This window comes from Dreissena polymorpha, chromosome 3 (genome assembly GCF_020536995.1).
Source record: "Dreissena polymorpha isolate Duluth1 chromosome 3, UMN_Dpol_1.0, whole genome shotgun sequence".
Lineage (NCBI taxonomy): Eukaryota > Metazoa > Mollusca > Bivalvia > Myida > Dreissenidae > Dreissena > Dreissena polymorpha.
In genome coordinates this window covers 51,262,079-51,281,303 of record NC_068357.1, presented here as the reverse complement: position 1 = coordinate 51,281,303, position 19,225 = coordinate 51,262,079, and the positions used below count along the sequence as shown (strand labels likewise).

Below are 19,225 nucleotides of genomic sequence, written 5' to 3'. Positions count from 1 at the left end.
CCTGTCATGCGACACAAATGTCAATGCACACGGTCAAACTGTGACACCCATGCCACAACAAGGGAGGTCACACTATGCGGTGAAAGGGATTACATGTTCTAGACACCCGCAGTTTCACGCTACGACTTAGTGGCCCTGGCTGGTCGGTCGGTATAGGACTTGCACTACCGCTCGAGTCTAAAAATAAAACCACCAAAACCCTCAACTACGACTATATTAAAAAGTTAACACAAGTTAGATTCCAATTACATGAATGTGACTTGGAAAATGAGCATAACACAAAACTTTGCTTTGTTTTGCAAAAATAAATAACAATAAATCTGAGCATTTGTGTTGTTTAGAATTATTTCTTTTTACCTCCTTTCTAATAAAATTGTGGAGAACAAAACCACACCCAGGGAGTTTCATGCAGAAAGGGAAGAGACATTAAACCTCACTAACCTAACTTTTTCCACAAAAAATAATGTTTTTTTTATTATACATATTTCTATCCGGCATCTAATTTGATACAGAGGTATGAAACTATTAGCATTGATTCCCCCTTGGTACCTATCAGTATGTATTTTTGGATGATTTTGTTGAATATACAGGGATTAATTACACCTTAAAGTTCAGAGTATGGGTTATTATGTTTACTTTGTTTAACCCAACATCCAATTTCAAGGACTGCAGGTTTTCGTAGTTTGCATAGGGACCCTACAATTGTTGGTTCACTTGCCACATGACTTGGAGCCACAGTTAAGAACTGCTGATAAAGAACTGGAGCATAACATGGGATTCAATTAAGGGTTTGTGATACATTTGTCAATAATAATTTGCTGTGTAAACAGTTGAAAGTATCAGAAACTAGGCATTCATGACTTCTATGTGCTTAGAAACAATTGCTCAGCTCAATTTAAAAGAAAGTGTAATACAAATATAGAGAATGTTGAAAAATTTAACTTAAGTATCGAATATAATATTCAATACATGTAAACATGCAAACATGTACATCGTCCAGTGAAAGCCCACTGAAAATGTAACATGAACAAGGTCACAATGTACTAAATCTTAACAACTACAGTTCCACATATTTCTTATATTTTAAATCAGTACTTGGATTGCAATTCAGGTTACATAGGAAGGTCACCAACATCTTTGTGAGTGCAAGGTGATAGGGGCATGCAGAAATATGGATTTACAAATATGTGGACAACAATTAACTCTTAACACCCGAAATTACTTGTCCATTGAAAATGTTCTTGTTTCTTGTTTCAATGACAATCAACAGCACCTATACAATTCTTTCACTTTATGTGTTCAAAAGAATCATTAGATGACCTTATGAAATTAACAAGTTGTGTCTGTGAAACACTATGTCCCCATATATTTGACCTTTGACCTTGAAGGATGACCTTTACCTTTCACCACTCAAAATGTGCAGCTCCATGACATACACATGCATGCCAAATATGAAGTTGCTATCTTCAATATTGCAAAAGTTATGGCAAATGTTTAAGTTTGACGCAAGCCAACAAACCAACACACACAGGGCAAAAACAATATGTCCCCCACTTAAGTGGTGGGGGACATAAAAATAAACCATATATTTGTTGGTGTTGATTTTTGTGGGAAGGATCATTAAAGGCATATTTATCTTGGCTTTTAATAATTACACTTTTAAAAAGATTGTGTTGCCAGAGATGTCATTCTTCAATTTCTTGAAAATTATAGATAATTTAGATTGAACCAACAATATTAATTAGAGACAAGAAGTACAGAATAACACACATGTGAAATGCTGCAAATAAAATTGGTAAGCTGACAGGGATAGACCAACACTTATGTAAGCTTGCAAGGAGATACCAATACATCACCAAACTGTAAGTTTGACCAATCAAACATATTGGATAGAGGGGACAAAATGAACAGGAATATAGCATACAACTTACGCATGGCGTCTGTTGTTGTGTAAAACATATGGCTGAGTTTTATAACAAGTTCTCAGATGAAAACATCATATTGACTAAGTTTTATAAGTAGTCTGGAAAATCTTACATTTATATTTGAGTCGCGTTCTGATAAAACTGGGCATAATGCATGTGCGTAAAGTGTCGTCCCAGTACTTTCCGCTTTTATGACATTTCTCGTTTACATGAAGTCTCCTCTAAGCAAAAATTCAATTTAGGCGGAAAGTGTTGTCCCTGATAAGCCTGTGCGGACTGCACAGGCTAATCTGGGACGACACTTTACGCACATGCATTATTCCCAGTTTTCACAGAACGAGACTCAGTTGTATTGATGACTCTGTCTTATGTCAATATTTACCCAATCAAAACAAATGTTAACAAATTCACCATCTGGAAACTGATTACTGACCAAAATGCGTATCATGCAGTCCTTTCCTTAAAGTGAGACTACATTTTTTGTATTAGATTTTTTAAATCCCTTTAAGATGTATACAAGTTTTTTAATTGTTCTATACAAAGAAATTGATTGTGGGTAACACAAAACATTTTTACATCAGAAATCCTTTGTAGAGGAGAAAGTGCCCTAAGACAAAATTATACCTTACCCGTAAAAATAGCCGATTCTGCAAAAATACATGTTCAAGCTATGAAATCATAGTGCGATAAAGATCATAATGTGTGAGTTTAAATTGGACTTGCAAAGTTCCTTAATCCATTTATGCCTTGTGGACTCTCCCATCCTTCTAAATTGGATCATGTTTTCTCTCCAAAATTAGGGATGTCTAGTTTATTTATTTCTATATTTAGAATATTTCTTACAGAAGTTCCTTTAAGCAAACAGTGCAGACCCAGATGAGACGCTGCATCATATGATGCGGCGTCTCATTTGGGTCTATGCTGTTTGCAAAGCCTTTTTTCTAGACGCCAGGAATAAATGGGTTAATTTTCAAAACAATGAAATGTCTTATAAATGACGCATGGTGTAAAATGAGGTCATCAGATGCGGTATTTGGTAATAATGCATTTTTTGTAGTGGCGTTGTTCTTTGCATCTTTTGAGCTTTAATTATATAGAAAACATAAATGGCAGAAGCTGGTTTACTTTAATCAAGTTAAAGTATACAAACAAATATAAAAAATGTAATGACAGGGAAAATGTTTATCTTTGACATAAAATTAAACCTCAAGTCAACAACAAGAAATGCATATATTCCAAAACATAAAAGGTTATTTGCTAAATTCAATGAAAACTTCACTGGTAAAGCATACATGTAAATGGGAACAACAGAAAACCCAAACTCGTCACTTTATGTTTTAAGATTACACATTTCAGGTATTGGAAGAAGTACTGAGGGTTAAACAGGTTCTAACATAATGGGGACTTATACTTGGCAATACCGTAGGCAGCATAAACATTTGAGCAGGTCTCTCAGAAAACGGGACTTAATGGTTGTGTGTAAAGTACCGTCCCACATAAGCTTGTGCAGTTCGAAAAGAATCATAAAGGACAGCATTTTCTGCCTTCACTAGACTAAAGGTTTGAATAGACTAAAGGTTTGAAAAGTCTTACTCTAAATGACAAATTCCATCAATGCACAAAAAGGCATCCCTTATTAGCCTGCACAGACTGCACAGGCTAATATGAAAGATACTTGTGGTACATGCATAAAGCCCGATTACACCAAGGGCTTGTCATTTATGCTTGTACTAGTCGCTGGTCCGAAATGCCCTAATCATAGTGCTAAAAGATTTAAGTACCTTCACCATGCACTTATATATCTCAACGAAATATTTTAGAAAGTCATTACTAGGCTAAAGGTGCATGTACAATGTACATTCCCAAATTGATGTTTGTGTATTTTTTTATCTTTTTAACACTTTAGCCATTATAACCTTGTTAGTTAAATAAAATCTTCATTATGAATTACCATTTGAACTGCTTTTCAAACACATAGAATAATACAAACATACTATTTTGACATAAAGAGTGTAATTTCTATACAATTATCAATATTTGATAATAACTTCTTATTTTTTTACCAGCCATAAAGACATTTTGCCTCTTGATTAACTCTTAATTGATAAAATGTTCAACTTTTTATCACTGACAGGTGCCCAATAAAGGAATCATAAAATGTACATGTTGCTAAATCAATGGCAATCCATTTCAGGTGAATGAAAATTATCATGTCCTAACTTCAAAGAAATATATTTATCAAACAAAATCTTTCGAATCCCAATACAATTAACGGTCAGGAAAGCAGCTTCAAATGCACAACAAAAAAGGGGCAACAAATCAACGATTCTTTACAGTTAATTGGCAAATAATTCAAGCATTATTTCCAGCTGCGTGACTCCAAAGTCCATTTTAATCATCAAGATGTTAATGAAACACAAGTATACAGTGTACAGTGCAGCTCTATCAAAACAAATGCTTCACTAGCCCATGCAGAGTCACAATGATTAACAAGAAGGCCATGGGCCCTAAGGCGCTCACCTGAGACCCAAAGGAAGATGGAAATTGAAGATTGGACCAAAAAAGTGAAATCTAGTGTATTTACATGTGTTGTTTCTTAACCTAGTGACCTAGTTTTTCAACTAACATGACCCAGTTTAAATCTTAGACAAGATTTATTTGGGGAAAATGTTGTGACCAAGTTTCGTTAAGATTGGTCAATAAATATGGCTAATGTAGCCATATAAGGAAAACTTCCCCGTTCCGGCAGCCATGGTTTTGAACAAACCACGAGAAGTTTCAAACTTGACTGAGAAGTCATTACAACAAGTGTTCTGACTATGTTTAATTTAGATTGCCCTAAAAATGCAACCTCTGGAGTCTTAACAAGGTTTCACAAAAGCCATATAAGGAAAAATATTGGACTAAAAATGTGTTTTACAAAGGCCATATAATGAAAAATTCCTCGCCCCCCTGGCAGCAATGTTTTTGAACAGACCGAAACCATTTTCTCACGTATCCAAAATATTATTAAAACAAACGGTCTGACAAAATTTGACAATAAATGTGACTTATGATGTATTAACAAGGTTTTACTATTGACATACACAGAAAACTGGCAGGCCCCCTGGAAGACAGGTTTTTCGACCCAACAGAACCATTATCAAACTTGTCAAAGTTATGATTGGGACACGTATTCTGACCAAGTTTCATGAAGAGTGGACAAATGATGTGCCCTCTAGAATGTTAACAAGATAAATGTTTACAATGGACGACGGGCAAAAGGCAATCACAAAAGCTCACCATGAGCAAAACGTGCTCAGGTGAGCTTAAAACTGTAATTTCACACATATAAGTATGAAAATAGAGTGGTAGTGCTTCTAACCTAAACTGGTTTTAATCCTTTACTGGAAGCATTGCAAACTTAATTTACTGTTTCACAGCTACTTTAAAAACAAGAGCACCGCCTTGCGGGTGCAGACCGCTCATCTATTTTCTTTTTAAAGGTGAAGGGACTCTCATTTTCAATCACAAAGGAGGGAGGAGTGGAGTGAAGAGGGGTGTATAGTGTGGGGTTGTGGACATTTATTACATTATCTTCCAAAAAAGCGAAAAAAAAAAAAAAAAAAAAAAAAAAATCGGGGGGGGGGGGGTGGGGGGGGGTATAGTGTGAGGGTGTGGTGATAATTTGTGAGATGATCTTAAAAAAAAAAAAAAAAAAAAAAAAAAATCAAAAAAAAAATTTGGGGGGGGGGGGTGGGGGGGTGGGGTGGGGGGGTATAGTGTGAGGGTGTGGTGGTCATTTGTGAGATGATCTTATAAAAAAAAAAAAAAAAAAAAAAAAATTAGGGGGGGGGGGGAGGGGGGGGAGGGGGGGGGGAGGGGCACGGGGGATGGTTTGGGTGAAGTCTATTGTGGTATGTCAGGTAAGAGTAGTTTCATCAAAGTATCAATCAAATCTAATCATAAATAAAGAAGTTATGGCAATTTTAGCAAAATTTAATAATTTGACCTTGAGAGTCAAGGTCATTCAAAGGTCAAAGTAAAATTCAAGTTGCCAGGTACAGTAACCTCATGATAGCATGTAAGTATTTGAAGTTTGAAAGCAATAGCCTTGATACTTCGAGTGGATCGAAACACAAAATTTAACCATATATTAAAAGTTACTAAGTCAAAAAAGGGCCATAATTCCGTAACAATGACAACCAGAGTTATGCAACTTGTCCTTTTACTGTACCCTTATGATAGTTTGTGAGTGTTCCAAGTATGAAAGCAATATCTATGATACTTTAGGGGTAAAGTGACCAAAACATAAATCTTAACCAAATTTTCAATTTTCTAAGTATAAAGGGCCCATAATTCCGTCCAAATGCCAGTCAGAGTTACATAACTTTGCCTGCACCGTCCCCTTATGATAGTTCATAAATCTTGCAAGTATGAAAGCAATAGCTTTGATACTGTAGGAATAAAGTGGACCTAAACACAAAACTTAATCAAATTTTCAATTTTCTAAGTATAAAAAGGGCACATAATTCTGTCAAAATGCCAGTCAGAGTTACATTACTTTGCCTGCACAGTCCCCTTATGATAGTTAGTAAGTGTTGCAAGTATGAAAGCAATAGCTTTGATGCTTAAGGAATAAAATGGACCTAAACACAAAACTTAACCAAAATTGTCAATTTTCTAAGTATAAAAAGGGCACATAATTCTGTCAAAATGCATGCCAGAGTTATCTAACTTTGCCTGCCCAGTCCCCTCATGATAGTAAGTAAGTGTACCAAGTTTGAATGCAATAGCATTGATACTTACTGAGAAAAGTGGAACTAAACGCAAAACTTAACCAAAATTTGCAATTTTTTAAGTACAAAAAGGGCACATAATTCTGTCAAAATGCACGCCAGAGTTATCTAACTTTGCCTGCCTAGTCCCCTCATGATAGTAAGTAAGTGTACCAAGTTTGAATGCAATAGCATTGATACTTTCTGAGAAAAGTGGACCTAAACGCAAAACTTAACCGGACGCCGACGCCAACGCCAACGCCAACGCCAACGCCAACGCCGACGCCAAGGTGATGACAATAGCTCATAATTTTTTTTCAAAAAATAGATGAGCTAATAAATCAATTAAAGGTTATTCATGGATCTTTCAGCACACCATTCCTGCATAATCAACATAAATTATTTAGTACAGAAACATATATTGATCACTAAAACTCTACATGAGGCGTGTAACACATTTGCTTTGCACATGCCACACTGTAGTTAACTACCAAATCATACCAGCTCTGCTCTTCTCGCTAATGCTGTCCCGCTTGTCAATCTGGACCTCTGGCGACATGGGACGCTGCGATGGCAGACTAGACAAATCAGGCTCTACGAATTCTAGGGGTCCTGAAAGAGAGAGATGTGTCAAAAGGAGGCCCTAGTGTTAACAAAGAACTGGACACAATAACCCACTTGGATTATGCATAATTCTGCAATTATTAGGATTCTAGTTTACACAAGTTTGTTTTATTGTAGCACTGCTCAGGCCAGTATTTTTGCAATTAAAATTATTTTAAGACCCACCGACTCTAATTTTTTACTAAACCAAAAAACAATTTGGCTGACTTTAAGACACGAAATTGGTGCTGGGTTTAAGAAAATTTTTAAATGATGTATAAATCATTTTAATAAACCCAGTTTAAACATCCGTAGTAATACCTAAACTCCTACATGTGCTGATTTTAACAAAAGTGAGGCCATCAATGTTTGTTCACAAACGCAACAAAACTCTTATCACCAGCGTAGTCTGCTAATTACCCAATAATTATACAACCCTCAAACTAACTCCTGATGGGAATCAATTTTTAAGTAAATATTTAATTATTTCTTTGCGATTTTATAAATTTAGTAGTATTAAAATGACTAAAAATTATTATGAAATTTAGGTAAAACCAATAAGAAAAGAACGGTTTTAACAGATGCCCGAAATGCGAGACCCATTCACAAAGGGATAATCAGAAAATCATTCTATTAAAAAATGCTGGCCTAATTGATCAGTGTACATGTATGCAATTGATTAAAATGTCTAACAAAATTCAGTATCTGCTGTAAGTATTGCATGTTCATTCTTCTTAAACAAGAAAAATGTATGAAGGTATTCAACAACCTTGTGTGAAACTGAGACCATTAAATTAATTTATCGTCTGTAAACATTTTGCCCAACTATTATTCATGCAATCTTAAATAGGAAATATTTATTTGAGATAAAAGCAACAATGGCACAAAAGTCTCCACTTTATCTATGTCGATGAATATGTATAAATATGTATGAGCGCTATTTCAAATTCAGCATATTTGAATGTGAAATTGTATTGGAAATTGGTAAAACTCAGCAGTCCCATATGCTCTTCTCTTTTTTTTCAGCTATACACGTTTAATGTTCATTTTCTATCAGTGACCTTAACTTAATAACCATTGAAGTTTCAGGAATGGACTACATTAAAACAACAACAGATTATCTGTGGGTTCATGTTAGATGAGGTTTTTCAAAGTTGAGGAGATCCAGATTACAAACATTGAAATATCTGTAACAGTAATAATGAATGTCAATATAAACATGCATTTTTCCACATCGTCAGAATGTTGGTGAAAACATTTATCAACAAATCTGGTTATGTAAAGCTCTAGTACACTACCATAGCACATTTGGGAGACCAATGAAACAAGGCTTGTTGCTCCATTTTGACTGCAGGTACATTAGAACATGTGGCTTTGCTTCTAGAGAAAAACAAAACAAATACGAAACAATTTCTTATTTGGAAAATAAGATTGTGTAAATACTGTTATTACTGTGAGGTTCAAAGGCAACATGCTACCAGTATTAATTGCTCACTACATTCAACACCAGCTTTTCATCACACAACACTCATGATTGGCCTGTGGGCAAAAGACCCTTGGCAGCTAACCAGAAGTACAGAGTTGCTGAACTGTTTTGATAAGCTTTGGTGATGTTTATTTTTTTTTTTTTGAAACATGCAAATATCTTATACAAACAAGTATTCTTAACAAGTTTCACGATGATTGGGAAAAAAAGTGGCCCCTAGAGTTTTCACAAGCTTTAATTAAATTTGACCCACTGACCTAATTTTTGAAATCAATAGACATCAGCAGAAGTATCATTTGAAAAACTGTTCTAATCAAGTTTCCTGTAATTTGGGGCAATACATGTGGCCTCTTGAGTGTTCACAAGCTTTTTTTAAATTTGAAACAAGATGCGTTTGTGAAACACAATGTCCCCCTATATGACGTTTGACTTTGAAGGATGACCTTGACCTTGTGAAGGATGACCTTGACCTTGACCTTTCACCACTCAAAATGTGCAGCTCCATGAGATACACATGCATGCCAAATATCAAGTTGCTATATTCAATATTGCAAAAGTATTCATAAAATAAGCGATTTGGGCCACATATATTTGATCTCTGACCTTGAAGGATGACCTTGACCTTGACCTTTCACCACTCAAAATGTGCAGCTCCATGAGATGCACATGCATGCCAAATATCAAGTTGCTATCTTCAATATTGCAAAAGTATTTATAAAATAAGCGATTTTGGCCACATATATTTGACCTCTGACGTTGAAGGATGACCTTGACCTTGACCTTTCACCACTCAAAATGTGCAGCTCCATGAGATACACATGCATGCCAAATATCAAGTTGCTATCTTCAATATTGCAAAAGTATTCATAAAATGAGCGATTTTGGCCATATATATTTGACCTCTGACCTTGAAGGATGACCTTGACCATTCACCACTCAAAATGTGCAGCTTCATGAGATACACATGCATGCCAAATATGAAGTTGCTATCTTCAATATAGCAAAAGTTATTGCAAAATGTTAAAGTTGGCGCAAACAGACAGACCAACAGACAGACCAACAGACAGACCAACAGACAGGGCAAAAACAATATGTCCCCCACTACTATAGTGGGGGACATAAAAAGGTTCCCTAGTATTTGACCCAACCCAAATGGTCAGACCAAATTTCATTAAGATTTGCAATCAAACATGGCCTCTTTAGAGCGTTCACAAGCATTTTCTATTATTTTACCTTGTGTCCTAGTTTTGATCCCATATGGCCCACTTTCAAACAAGGCTGAGATATCATTTCCACAAATGGAATGACCAAGTTTCACCAAATTTAGGGCTATAATTGTAGCCTTAATAGTGTTTAAAAGCATCTCCTTTAATTTGACCTAGTGTCTAACTATTTTACCTGATGTGACCCAGTTTAAACTTAGCCAAGATATCATGTAAACAACAATTATTGTCCTGACCTATTTTCATAAAGATTGGGTATTTAAGAAGGGCTCTAAAAAGTTCACTAGCTTTTTCTTTAATCAGACCTTGTAATAAAGTTTTTGGCAATTGTGACCCAGTTGCGGGCCAAAGCAGAGATATAATTGGGACAAACTATCTAACAAAGTGTCATAAAGATAGGGAAATAAATAAGGACTCTACAGTGATAAGAAGGCAAATTGTTGAGGACCAACAGTTGAGGATGAACATTGTGGTCAGGTAAGCAGTAATAACAAGAGGGCCTTTGGCCCTAAGGCACTCACCTGAGACCCAGGGAAAACAAGAAACCGTCGGAGACGGGTGATGCTCCCCGTAGTTTTTTTTTGTCACAACATTGCACTATATATTCAGATAAAAGGAAACATCTTGAGGGGCATTACTTTGGACAAAATAATACGATGGATGGTTTAGCAATTTAAAAATTTCAAATGGCCATAACTCTCTAAATACATCATCTAACCGGAACCCACAAATAACATGTGCATCTCCTTAAGGAAGTTAAGCTTCCCATAAAGCTTCATTGAATTCCAGTCAGTAGTTGGGGAGAAATAGCCTGGACAAGAATTGCACTATATGTACAGTTAATGGAAATTTTCAAAGGGCCATAACTCTGTGAAAAATCATCAGACCAGAACCGGCTGATAAAATGCACATGTCCTCTTGTTAGTGAAGCTTCCCATAAAGTTTCATTAAATATCGGTCATTAGTTGCTGAGAAATAGCCCGGACAAGAATTTCACTATATGTACAGTTAATGGAAAATTTGAAAGGGCCATACATTGTAACTCTGTGAAAAATCATCCGACCAGAACGCTGATAATATGCACATCTCCTCTTGGTAGTGAAGCTTCCCATAAAGTTTCATTGAATTCCAGTCCTTAGTTGCTGAGAAATAGCCCGACAAAAATTGTGCACGGACAGACAGACAGATGCACACACACACACACACGCACGGACAGACGAAGCGGCGACTATATGCTCCCCCCAAAATAAATTTTGGGGAAGCATAAAAACTAATGTAATAGGGTGAAGTTCAAATGTGTCGTGTTCTGAGAAAACTGGGCTTAATGCATGTGGGTAAAGTGTCATCCCCGATTAGCCTGTGCAGTCTGCACAGGCTAATCTGGGACGACACTTTCCGCTTTAATGGTATTTTTCGTTTAAAGGAAGTCCCTTTTTACCGAAAATCTAGTAAAAGCGGAAAGTGTCGTCCCTGATTAGCCTGTGTGGACTGCACAGGCTAATCTGGGCAACACTTTAAGCACATGCATTATGCCCAGTTTTATCAGAACAAGACACAAATAATGAAAGTTTTGTATGAACATAAATACTTTATTTCTAGGCACATGTTTTAACTTCGCTGAGACAGCAAAAGAACAAATGTCCTGACAAGAGTTTCATGAAGACTGGACAAAAAAGGGCTTTTTATTGTTCACATGCTTTTTCACATTTGACCCAGTGACTTACATGTAGCTTTTAAGCTCATAATTATGACCCAGTGAAAATCTCAGCTGAGATTTCATTACGACAAATGTTCTGAAAAAAGTTTCATGACGATAAGCCAATAAATGTGGCAAATAGAGTGTGAACAGAGCTTCCATATAGCCAGGCGTAGCCATATAAGGAAAGCATCACCCACTGGCAGCCATGTTTTCAACTAACAAGACACCTTTTTTAACTCATTAGAATGAACGTTTTGATCAAGTTTTACAAGGATTGGACTATAAAGGTAACTTCTACAGTGTTAACATGGATTTATAGCAATATAAGGAAAACTACAATGTATCCTGATGGCCATGATTTTCAACAGACCACAGCCATTTTCAAACTCGGCCCAGAGATCATTAGAACAATATGTTCTGACAAAGTTTCATGAAGATTGGACTAAAAATGTGACCAAGTGTTAACAAGGTTCTACTACAGCATTATAAGGAAACTGCTCCGCCCACTGACGGCTGCTATGTTTTAAACAAACCTGAACCATTTTCGAACTAAACCAAATGTGACTTCTAGAGTGACAACAAGCTTTTTCTTTAACTTGACCTCGTGACCTAGTTTTTGACCTCACATGACCCACTTCTGAACTTATATGAAAGATATCATGGGGAGAAATGTTTGAACCAAGTTTCACGAAGATTGTACAATAAATGTGGTCTTAATGAGTTTTAACATGGGAAAGTTGACGACACAGAACGGACAATGCACTACTGACAAAAGGTGACCACCATGAGAATGTTGTGTGCAGGTAAGCTGAAAGGAAAGCAGAAACTATGTATACCTCTTTCTTTATATATGTTTTCAATTAACTTTGTACCAAAACTAAACCACAATATAGACCACCACGTTTAAAATTAACAAAAAAATGAGCCACAAAACCTTTGCTCCTAAAGAACGAATTCAGTATGTAACACACATACTAAAAACACAATACATACAAATACAACACCGTACAAACAGAGGAAAGCAGCTTGGAACACAACTTGTTTGTTTAACAGAAATAAAGTGTCTACATAATCAAATACATTACTTGAACCAAAGTTGTGTGCTGGCAAAACTGTGTAGTGTATAAAGGTTGTCCCCCATGACTTATTGTTCATAAATTACATTAACCCATTTATGCCTTGTGGACTCTCCCATCCTTTTAAATTGGATCAATTTATTTCCAAAATTAGGGATGTCTAGTATATTTATTTCTATACATAGAATATTTCTTACAGAAATTCCTTCAAGCAAACAGCGCAGACCCTGATGAGATGCTGCATGCATTATGCGGCGTCTCATCAGGGTCTACGCTGTTTGCCAAGGCCTTTTTTCTAGACGCTAGGCATAAATGGGTTAACACAAAATTCATACAAGCAACATGTGTTGTACTTATTAATAAGATATTTTTCTTTAAGAATACATCTTAAATTTTCTGTTTTGAATTCAAAGACAATTCCATTTAAACAGTGTAAAAAACTGCATTATGAATGCTGCTTTCAACAAACTGTTAAAATATTAGATCAGCCAAGTGAGTAATGTCTCAAAGCACAAAGTCAATGTTTTAACATTTTATTCTTTAGGAGTGTGGAATAAATAACTCTATGATCATAACAACAAGATTCTTGCAATACCTGGCACATATAGAATGTCATGAAAACAATTGATCAATTTGGTAAAAGTGGAATAAAGTCCACAACATGAAATATCACTCACTTTGCTTTTGGCTAATGAAAACCAATTTAAAGATCACTTACAATCGCTTCATTAAAATATCAAAGCTTCAGTTTTTTTATAAAATTCATGAAAAACAACCTTTAGTGTCACCAACACGATGTCATATCACACACGTAAAACAAGAGGTTAATATTGCAGGGCACACATTGAGGGCTGAGTGCCTAACGGCTGTATCTGCAGCACAATTCTATTACAGATGCAATTGTTTTGCACCCAGGCCTCGAGTCCTCAAATTGCAGGGAACACTTTGAGCGCTGAGTGCCAAACGGCTGTATTTGCAGCTTATGCAGTTGTTTTGCACCCAGGCCTCGACCTCAAACGTTACCTGGGTCTACCACAGGTACACCTTTGTACATGGCTGTTAACAGGAACAAGAAATATACATTTATGTGATGAAATTCAACAAGCCAGTATCTTGAAAAAAAGGCTGAATGCATGTGCGTCAAGTATCATACCATATTAGCCTGTGAAATTTGCGAATAGTTTACCCGCATTTGTTAAACGCTTGGTGCTAATAATATACAGCATTTGAGCAGGTTTCTTAGAAATCTGGCCTAATGCATGAGCGAAGGTATCGTCCCAAATTAGCCTGTGCTGTCTGTAAAGGAGAGGCTTTATTAAAGGCTCTATAAAGGTGAAGATCCGTAATTATTTACCAATTTTTAAATATTTTTTTCATATTTTATTTATAAAGGTTATCAAAAAACAATATAAACATGCTATTGGACATTACAATAAAAAATAAGCAAAACAACTTGTTTTGAGCTCAAAATAAAGTGTCCTGCAAGTCAATTGTGTTTACAAACAATCAGTTTATTAACATCGCTGTTTACTTGGAAAAGAGAAAGTGAAAGTGACTCAGGTCACCAAAAATATAACGATGATTTTTAACATTTTCCGGTATCACCCACAAAGTAGGTCTCTTCTAAATGGTTAAAACGTTTGTAGTGATCTAATAAGTTACTTTCTGCTGGTTAAAAGTTGTTTAAAATAGAATTAAAATTGAATTTTCTTTCGGCTATTTTTAGCATATGTTACCGCTCTGAGGCTACACATCATGTTAGTTGCAAAAATGTAAACATTTCTTCCAATTATGAAACGGGTTTATCTTCCATAATTCTTGGCAACGTTGTACCTAAGCTGTTTTATTAGCAGTTTTTATGCAAGAGTAACTGAAATCCGGTAAAAATCAGACCAGTTGATATGCATAATAATTGGATTTGTCACCTTTATAGAGCCTTAAAACAAAAAATTCCATAAAAGCACAAAGTGAAGTGTTTGATTTGTTCTGAGATGATACATTACGCACATGCATTAAGCCCAGTTCAACCCCACCACCCACGCCCTCCCTTGAGACCAACTCAGCCCAGTTCAACCCCACCACCCACGCCCTCCCTGGAGACCAACTCAGCCCAGTTCAACCCCACCACCCACGCCCTCCCTGGAGACCAACCCTACCACCCACGCCCTCCCTGGAGACCAACTCATATTCATAGTATGTTCAGTTAGATTACATTCCAACTTGATTCAATATTGCAATGCTAGATACTAACTGCTGTCAATATGACCTTTCAACCTATCATGTATATTATTTACCAGCCATTCAAGCATATTAACACCGTTGGGCTTCTAGACTTCCAAAATTTTAATGAACCTTCCAAATTCAACTTAATTTGCCATTATCAGTTTTAGGTCCAATTAAATGCAAACAACTTTTTGCTGAATACTTTACAAATTTCTACTGATGATAACATATTTAAAGCAAAATGGTACATCTATTGAATCACACAAGAAAATGCAAGGATCAGTCGATCTAAATCTATTTTTAAAATGAAAAAAAAAATGCACTAAGCATGCAAACGTAGGCGCTCGCTGAGTGTAAGCATGAAACACTGCATTACACTGGTACAATAAGCGTGGTACCTGTGAATTCCCAGGTACGAGGCTCTAAAGCTAAAGTGTTAGTGAAATGAGAGCCGATTGAGTTTCTTGACAATTAATTGTTATGTTAAAGGTTAAGCAAGTCGCAATGTGTGCTACACTACAAACCAGTCCAAAACATTCCTATTTGTTTGTTTTTTCCAGTCATTATGCTCACTTTACATTTTAGTTTAATGGACAAAAACTATTTAGTTTATCATCTCGGAATGAAAATATTTATAACAAACAATAATCATCCAAATTGTATGTACAAATGTAGATCTTTTGCTATTTTAAATTATAATATTGACAAACAACTAACATACCATTGATTATCATTATCAAAACTATTGCAATCCTTCACCCCATGAAATTGTTTCTTAATTATTCTTCATAATAGCATTGTTGTTGTTGTTGTATCAAATTAATTCAGTCACATATTTAAAAGCTTCAAGTTTTAAAAATTTGAATCTTGAAATGCGAAGCAATATCAACAGCATTCCAGCCCAAAGCCTATAAACATCACCTGGTTTTTCTTTTCCCGTTGATTTTGCCTCTATAAATGTCGTCAACAGTTTTTGAACACTTAGGGAATCACAGCTGTTCCTGAATTCTTCTTGTGCCTGCAAGTGGGAAATTGGGAATTAGTTCAGTTGCTTTGACTTTGGCATTTTTTAACATAACAGTTTTTGATTCCGGTAACTATCAAATGTGATGTCCTATACTTCAATAGTAATACTAGGAATGTAATTTTGGAAACAATTTGGGCTGGGTGGGTAGTTCTCTTTCTTCTTAATGTTTACATTACTTTTGAAATGATCAAACAAGGTGAAGAATGATTTTGGCATCAAGATTAAGGGAGGAGTAATCTCACCCCTTCCACAGGTTTCCCTATCTACAGAAATCAGTATACAGAGTCCCCCTTCCACAGGTTTCCCTATCTACAGAAATCATTATACAGAGTCCCCCTTCCACAGGTTTCCCTATCTACAGAAATCATTATACAGAGTCCCCCTTCCACAGGTTTCCCTATCTACAGAAATCAGTATACAGAGTCCCCCTTCCACAGGTTTCCTTATCTACAGAAATCATTATACAGAGTCCCCCTTCCACAGGTTTCCCTATCTACAGAAATCAGTATACAGAGTCCCCCTTCCACAGGTTTCCCTATCTACAGAAATCATTATACAGAGTCCCCCTTCCACAGGTTTCCCTATCTACAGAAATCATTATACAGAGTCCCCCTTCCACAGGTTTCCCTATCTACAGAAATCATTATACAGAGTCACCCTTCCACAGGTTTCCCTATCTACAGAAATCATTATACAGAGTCCCCCTTTCACAGGTTTCCCTATCAACAGAAATCATTATACAGAGTCCCCCTTCCACAGGTTTCCCTATCTACAGAAATGATTAGACAGAGTCCCCCTTCCACAGGTTTCCCTATCTACAGAAATCATTATACAGAGTCCCCCTTCCACAGGTTTCCCTATCTACAAAAATCATTACACAGAGTCTTTGAAGGTCAAACGTCGAATACTGGCAACAAGTTATGGTCATTTAATATCCTGTATTTATCAGGGAACCACAAAAAGAAAGATTATTTTCACTGTCCGATCCAGTCAATAAACAAGCAAATTCGTTGAATTGATATTCCCCGCCAATATGCTTCTGAACACAAAAGTGTTATATTTGATATTTTGTATGTGAATACACGATTCACATTGCTTGATAATTTAAAGAAATAATAAAATGTCACTGTCATAATTATCAAAATTAAATACGGCTGCCACAATATCTTAACAACATAGCGGCAATTGCACAAGTCGTATAATTGTACACAGGAAGTCACATACAGGGGTGTCAATTATCCCAAATTTGAAATCCAGAAATAAATAAATAAAATAACAGGCAAAACCGGTACTGAGCGCTAATTTCCGTAATGCAGAGGAAGCTATAACAATATTCGTTTTTAAATAATTGTGCGCTCAAACAAATTTGTTCCTACCCTTCCCCCTTCCCTTAAAAGAAACATCGGATTTACATTGATCTCAAAATTGACCCTGATAGGCTCAAACCCGGACATTTAACACCCCATTAACAATAACATAAATCATCTTGCAATTATCACACCTGATTAATTGCATTTTTTTGCAAATACCTACTTTAATCATAAATCATATAAATGACTGACCTGACCAAACAAGACATGCTCATTTTGCATTGCTCGTGCATAGGTGTCTATAAAATCCTTCATTTGGCATATGTGCTCTTCTTCTAACTCTTGGAAATGCTGAAAAAACAAGTAAATTATGAACATTGAAAAAAACACAACACAAGTTTTCTTTTAAAATGTTGGAATTTGTATAATTAAAATACTTACTCTCGATGGGACAGAGTTGGGAAAAATCCACTTACGATTGGGAACAGAACGAGCTCATACAATTGACATTCTTTCAAAATCACATACCGAATTAACCATAATTATTGGAATATAACTTTAAATGGAGGATTAAACCTGGTCAGCATTGTTTGTGCTTACACATTACACATTAGGTTTTCAAAAGATACAGGGTTCCAATTCACACCTATTCACAAGATTTTTTTATCAACATTTTTCTTCCTAAATTTAACTGCTGAATTGCATACATATTAACCGATTTATGCCTAGTGGACTCCCCCATCCTTCTTAATTGGATCAATTTATTTCCAAATTTAAGGATTTCTAGTATACTTAATTCTATATTTAGAATATTTATAAAAGAAATTCCTTTAAGCAAACAGCGCAGACCCTGATGAGACGCCGCATCCGCTGCGTCTCATCTGGGTCTACGCTGTTTGCCAAGGCCTTTTTTTCTAGATGCTAGGCATAAATGAGTTAAAGGTATATAAATGAGTTATCTGAACTTAGCAAAGCAGCAAAATTATGCACACTTGTCTTACTCAAGCATTCAAACATTACTTGTTACCATGTAAGCCTAACTTTAATCCAGACTTCGAGTTACAAGGTCAAGAAAATTCAGACACCACTATGACGTGACCTTGACAAACTTACTGTGCATGATTCCACCATTTTATTTTGAAATTCCTCTCTGGTTTTTGCGTATTTATCAACCAATGTTTTGTAGTCTTCTTCTGCAGAAATAGAAAGAGAACATGCAAATGAGTTGTGTTCTGAGAAAACTGGACATAATGCATGGGCGTAGTGTGTGCAGGTAGCACAGGCTAATCAGGGACGACACTTTCCGCTTTTATATCATTTTTCGTTTAAAATCCAATTTAGGCGGAAAGTGTCGTCCCTGATTAGCCTGTGCGGACTGCACAGGCTAATATGGGACCACACTTTACGCACATGCATTATGCCCAGTTTTTTTCAGAACGCGACTCAAATGTGCAATAATCACAAAATATTAAAATTTTTATTTGTTACATATATGTTATATTCCTATATGTTACATTTACATATTTTTTAATTTGCATAGTTACAGTAATTGATACATTGTTTCTTCTTAAAGAGTTTTCCTTTACTTAACAGTAAATGACTCAATTTACATGAGGCTTAAGAAATATTAAATTAAAACGTATAGAAAATATAAAGCTTATCTTTACATTGAATTCTCCACCTTGCAAGCACAAGATATTAAAAGTTTGTTGATACTTTGAGTGAATTATGAAAATGATTGTTTCCTTCACAAAATAATATGAGGACTTACTTGCTTTCTTGTACCTCGTTTCAGACTGAAAAATGAAGGATACATACTGGTTAAGATTATTTGTTCCTGCGTACACAATCCCTGTACACCATGAGTACTATTCCACAGAAGAAAATACTATTTAA

General features: G+C 35.8%; 1 protein-coding gene across 7 annotated transcripts in view; it reads right to left on the bottom strand.

Moving 5' to 3' along the window:
* LOC127874133 (F-BAR domain only protein 2-like) overlaps positions 1-19,225 on the bottom strand; it is a 101,018-nt gene that overhangs the window by 40,966 nt on the left and 40,827 nt on the right. For 2 of the 7 annotated variants that reach the window (XM_052418309.1, XM_052418310.1), the window contains exons 7-14: positions 19,101-19,125; positions 18,443-18,522; positions 17,582-17,680; positions 15,914-16,010; positions 13,793-13,825; positions 7,184-7,294; positions 2,555-2,572; positions 94-177 (exon numbers count right to left, since the gene is read on the bottom strand). In XM_052418309.1, the coding sequence (XP_052274269.1) occupies positions 94-177; positions 2,555-2,572; positions 7,184-7,294; positions 13,793-13,825; positions 15,914-16,010; positions 17,582-17,680; positions 18,443-18,522; positions 19,101-19,125 (547 nt within the window). The remainder of the gene's footprint in view (positions 1-93; positions 178-2,554; positions 2,573-7,183; positions 7,295-13,792; positions 13,826-15,913; positions 16,011-17,581; positions 17,681-18,442; positions 18,523-19,100; positions 19,126-19,225) is intronic. The other 5 variants (XM_052418314.1, XM_052418311.1, XM_052418312.1 and 2 more) reach the window with 5 other exon arrangements.